General features: G+C 68.1%; 1 protein-coding gene across 1 annotated transcript; it reads left to right on the forward strand.

Moving 5' to 3' along the window:
- The first annotated feature begins 742 nt into the window (after positions 1–742).
- On the forward strand, positions 743–4,870 carry SWSAP1 (SWIM-type zinc finger 7 associated protein 1). The gene is made up of 2 exons (XM_059837629.1): positions 743–985; positions 3,521–4,870. Exons 1-2 carry the CDS (start codon positions 743–745, stop codon positions 4,079–4,081), a joined length of 804 nt encoding a protein of 267 aa, XP_059693612.1. The 3' UTR covers positions 4,082–4,870.
- Positions 4,871–5,160: the final 290 nt, after the last annotated feature.

Below are 5,160 nucleotides of genomic sequence, written 5' to 3' on the forward strand. Positions count from 1 at the left end.
GGACCCTCGTGTGACTTGGGGACACTCAGATGGCCCTTGGGGACACTGGGGTGGCCTTTGGGGACCTTTGTGTGACCCTAAGTCCCTTTTGGGGACTTGTGGCACCTTTGGGTGGCCTTTGGGGACCCTCGTGTGAGTCGTGGGACCCTCCTGTGACCTTTGGTGACACTTGGGGACCCTCCTGTGACCTTTGGTGACACGTGTGACCCTCATGTGACCTTTGGGGACCCTCTTGTGACCTTTGTGTGACACTTGGGGACCCCCGTGTGACACGTGTGACAATGGTGACCCTCCTGTGACCTTTGTGACCCTCGCGTGACCTTTGAGGACCCTTGAGTGACCCTCGAGGTCCCCCCTGTCCCCCCCCGTGTGACAACGGCGACCCTCGCGCACGAGGGTGGGCGTGTCCCCGCGCTCGCCCCGCCCCTTTCACCCCAGAGGGGCGGTACCGCGCATATCATTAAGCACGTGGCCACGCCCCCCGGTGGCTGAGGGCGGGAACGGCGCTGACGCCAAGCCGCGCTCTGATTGGCTGAGCCGCGGCAGCGGGAACAGCGCTGAGGGCAGCCCTGCTCTGATTGGCCGAAAGACTCGCGCCCACCGCTGTGGGCGGGAACAGCGCTGAGGGCAGCACTGCTCTGATTGGCCAAGCCGCCTCGCGGCCAGGGTGAGCCGCGCTGTGATTGGCTGACCGCACCGAGGCGCGCAGCTGATTGGCTGCGCGGCGGCGGCCCCGCCGGCCATGGCGGCGGCGCTGGAGCGGGCGCTGGGCCCGGCGGCCCCGGGGCGAGGCTCGGAGGCGGCGCTGCCGCCGCTGCCGGTGCTGGTGCTGGGCCCGGCGGGCTCGGGCCGCACCTCGCTGCTGCTGCGGGCGGCGCTGGCGGGCGGCGCGGACGGGCCCCGAGCGCTGTTCCTGGCGCCCAGCGCCGTCCCGCGGCTCCCGGGAGGGCCCGGCGGCCCCGGCACCGACCCGAGAGCGCTGCAGGTGAGCGGGGACCGGGAACCGGGCACCGGGAACGGGCGGGGCTCGCTGAGGGGGAGGCGGAGCTGGCCGGGAGGGGCCGCGAGGGGGAGGCGGGGTTTGAGGAGGGAGCGGGGTTTGCGGAGGGGGCCGCCATGAGGAGGCGTGGCCGTGTTCGTGTGGGCGTGGCTTTGAGTTAATATATTCATGTTTAGGCATATTCTAGTAGGAGGCGTGGTCTGGTCGCTCTTGTGGGCGGGGCTACGCCGGTGGGCGTGGTTTGGGGACCGCCGTTCGTGGTGGGGGCGTGAAAGGCATTGGGGGTCCGGCCTGACTTTGTCCCCTCTGTCCCCTCTGTCCCCTGTCCCTCTGTCCCCTCTGTCCCCTGTCCCCCTATTCTCTGTCCCCCGTCCCCTCTGTCCCCTGTCCCTCTGTCCTTGTTCCCTGTCCCCCTTTCCCCCTGTCCTGTGTCCCCTTTATACCCTGTCCCTCTGTCCCTCTGACCTGTCCCCTGTCCCTCTATCCCCTGTCCCCCTGTCCCTCTATCCCCTGTCCCCTGTCCCTCTGTCCCCCTGTCCCCTGTCCCCCTGTCCCCTGTCCCCGTGTCCCTCTGTCCCCTGTCCCTCTATCCCCTATCCCCTGTCCCCTGTCCCCTGTCCCCCTGTCCCCTGTCCCCGTGTCCCTCTGTCCCCTGTCCCTCTATCCCCTGTCCCTCTGTCCCTCTGTCCCCTGTCCCCCTGTCCCTCTATCCCCTATCCCTCTGTCCCCCTGTCCCCTGTCCCTCTGTCCCCTGTCCCTCTATCCCCTATCCCCATGTCCCTCTATCCCCTCTCCCCCTGTCCCTCTGTCCCCCTGTCCCTCTGTCCCCTGTCCCCCTATTCTCTGTCCCCTGTCCCTCTATCCCCTGTCCCCCTGTCCCTCTGTCCCCTGTCCCTCTGTCCCCTATCCCCTGTCCCCTGTCCCCTATCTCCTGTCCCTTTGTCCCCTATCCCCTGTCCCCATCCCCTGTCCCCTGTCCCCCTGTCCCCTGTCCCCGTGTCCCTCTGTCCCCTATCCCCGTCCCTCTGTCCCCTGTCCCTCTATCCCCTGTCCCTCTGTTCCCTGTCCCCTGTCCCTCTGTCCCCTCTGTCCCCTGTCCCTCTATCCCCTGTCCCCCTGTCCCCCTGTCCCCTGTCCCTCTATCCCCTGTCCCCCTGTCCCCTGTCCCTCTGTCCCCCTGTCCCCCTGTCCCTCTGTCCCCTGTCCCCCTGTCCCTCTATCCCCTGTCCCCCTGTCCCTCTGTCCCCTGTCCCTCTGTCCCTCTGTCCCTCTGTCCCTCTGTCCCCCTGTCCCTCTATCCCCTATCCCCCTGTCCCTCTGTCCCCCTATCCCCTGTCCCCCTGTCCCCTGTCCCCCTGTCCCCCTGTCCCCTGTCCCCTGTCCCCTGTCCCTCTGTCCCCTATCCCCTGTCCCTCTATCCCCTGTCCCCATCCCCTGTCCCCCTGTCCCCTGTTCCTCTGTCCCCTGTCCCCTGTCCCCCTGTCCCCTGTCCCCGTGTCCCTCTGTCCCCTATCCCCGTCCCTCTGTCCCCTGTCCCTCTGTCCCCTGTCCCCTGTCCCTCTATCCCCTGTCCCCCTGTCTCTCTATCCCCTGTCCCTCTGTCCCCCTGTCCCCCTGTCCCTCTATCCCCTGTCCCTCTGTCCCCTGTCCCCCTGTCCCCTATCCCCTCTCCCCCTGTCCCTCTGTCCCCTGTCCCCTGTCCCTCTGTCCCCTATCCCCCTGTCCCTCTGTCCCCCTGTCTCCTATCCCCTCTCCCCCTGTCCCTCTGTCCCCTGTCCCCCTCTCCCCCTGTCCCTCTGTCCCCTGTCCCCCTGTCCCCCTGTCCCTCTGTCCCCCTGTCCCCCCGTCCCTCTGTCCCTCTATCCCCTGTCCCTCTGTCCCCTGTCCCCCTGTCCCTCTATCCCCTGTCCCCTGTCCCCTATCCCCTGTCCCTCTATCCCCTGTCCCCTGTCCCTCTGTCCCCTGTCCCCCTGTCCCCTGTCCCTCTGTCCCCTGTCCCCCTGTCCTCTGTCCCCTGTCCCTCTGTCCCCTATCCCCTGTCCCTCTGTCCCCCTGTCCCCTGTCCCTCTATCCCCTGTCCCCTATCCCCTGTCCCCATCCCCTGTCCCTCTATCCCCTGTCCCTCTATCCCCTGTCCCCTGTCCCCTGTCCCCATCCCCTGTCCCCCTGTCCCCTGTTCTTCTGTCCCCTGTCCCTCTGTCCCCTGTCCCCTGTCCCTCTATCCCCTGTCCCCTGTCCCTCTGTCCCCTGTCCCCCTGTCCCCTGTCCCTCTGTCCCTCTGTCCCCCTGTCCCCTGTCCCTCTGTCCCTCTGTCCCTCTGTCCCCTGTCCCTCTGTCCCCTGTCCCCTGTCCCTCTATCCCCTGTCCCCTGTCCCTCTGTCCCCTGTCCCCCTGTCCCCTGTCCCTCTGTCCCTCTGTCCCCCTGTCCCCTGTCCCTCTGTCCCTCTGTCCCCTGTCCCCTGTCCCTCTGTCCCTCTGTCCCCTGTCCCTCTGTCCCCTGTCCCTCTGTCCCCACGGCAGCGCCTGGAGCTGCGCTACCCCCGCACGCGGCTGTCGCTGTGTCGCGAGCTGCTGTCGCTGTCGCTGTCGCCGTCGCCGTCCCCGTCGCTGCTGCTGGTGGACGGGCTGGAGCGCTACCTGGCGCTGTCCCCTGCTGTCCCCTGCCGCCACCCGGGGCTGTCCCCGGCTGTCCCCTCTCGCCTGGCCGCGCTGCTGCTGGAGCTGTCGCGTGTCCCCCGCTGTCCCCAGCGTGTCCCCTCGCAGGTGGTGGCCTCGCTGCGCCTGCCCCCGCCCGCCCCGCACGTCCTGGCGACACTGCTCCGCTTCTTCCCCGCGCGGTGTCACCTCAGCCCGGCCCGCGGGGACAGAGGGGACAGCGGGGACAGCGGGGACAGCCGGCGCGGCCACCGCGGGAGCGTGCGGGTGACGCTGCGCTGTCCCGGGAACGCCCCGCGGAGGTGGCGGCTGCGCCTCGGCCACCCCGGGCACGGCGACAGCGACAGCGACAGCGACAGCGACAGCCCTGGGGACAGCGACGGGGACAGCCCTGGGGACAGCGGCGGCGAGGAGGAGTGGATGTGACACGGCCATCTCGGGGTGACACAGACCCCCCCCCACTGGTCACACGGACCTCATGGGTGACACGGCCACCCCTGGAGGTGACACGGACCCGATGTCACCTCTCCACTGGTGACATGGACCCCAGAGGTGACACGGACCCGATGTCACCTCTCCACTGGTGACATGGACCCCATAGGTGACACGGCCACCCCTGGAGGTGACACGGACCCGATGTCACCTCCCTAGTGGTAAAGACTCAATGTCACTCCCCTCACTGGTGACACGGCCACCCCCGGGGGTGACACAGACCCCATGTCACCTCCCTGGTGGTAAAGCCTCAATGTCACTCCCCACCACTGGTGACAAGGACCCTGTGGGTGACACGGCCACCCCAGGGTGACACAGACCCAATGTCACCCCCCCACTGGTGACACGGCCATCCATGGGGGTGACACGGTCCCGATGTCACCTCCCTGTCTCTGGTGATAAGGACCTGACGGGTGGCACGGCCTCGGTGTCCCCTCCCCGTCACTGGTGACACCCTGACGTCCCCTCCCTGTCACTGGTGACACAGTCCTGATGTCACCTCCCCGTCACTGGTGACAAGGACCTGACGGGTGGCACGGCCTCGGTGTCCCCTCCCCGTCACTGGTGGCACTCTGATGTCCCCTCTCTGTCACTGGTGACCTGGTCCCGGTGGGTGACATGGCCTCAATGTCCCCTCCCTGTCCCCTCCCTGTCCCTGTCCCCTCCCTGTCCCTGTCCCTGTCCCCTCCCTGTCCCCTCCCTGTCCCCATCCCTGTCCCTGTCCCTGTCCCTGTCCCCATCCCTGTCCCCTCCCTGTCCCTGTCCTTGTCCCCTCCCTGTCCCTGTCCCTGTCCCCTCCCTGTCCCTGTCCCTGTCCCTGTCCCTGTCCCCTCCCTGTCCCTGTCCCCTCCCTGTCCCCATCCCTGTCCCCATCCCTGTCCCCTCCCTGTCCCTGTCCCCTCTCTGTCCCTGTCCCTGTCCCCTCCCTGTCCCTGTCCCCATCCCTGTCCCCTCCCTGTCCCTGTCCCCTCTCTGTCCCTGTCCCTGTCCCTGTCCCCTCCCTGTCCCTGTCC

The sequence above is a fragment of the Haemorhous mexicanus genome, unplaced genomic scaffold (genome assembly GCF_027477595.1).
Source record: "Haemorhous mexicanus isolate bHaeMex1 unplaced genomic scaffold, bHaeMex1.pri scaffold_187_ctg1, whole genome shotgun sequence".
Taxonomy (NCBI): domain Eukaryota; kingdom Metazoa; phylum Chordata; class Aves; order Passeriformes; family Fringillidae; genus Haemorhous; species Haemorhous mexicanus.

What these genes read in the sequence shown, in the direction of transcription:
- SWSAP1 (XM_059837629.1), top strand. Translation starts at nt 743, where the DNA reads ATGGCGGCGGCGCTGGAGCGGGCGCTGGGCCCGGCGGCCCCGGGGCGA. An exon ending in CCGACCCGAGAGCGCTGCAG is followed by an intron (nt 986 to 3,520) that starts GTGAGCGGGGAC and finishes TCCCCACGGCAG; the next exon opens with CGCCTGGAGCTGCGCTACCC.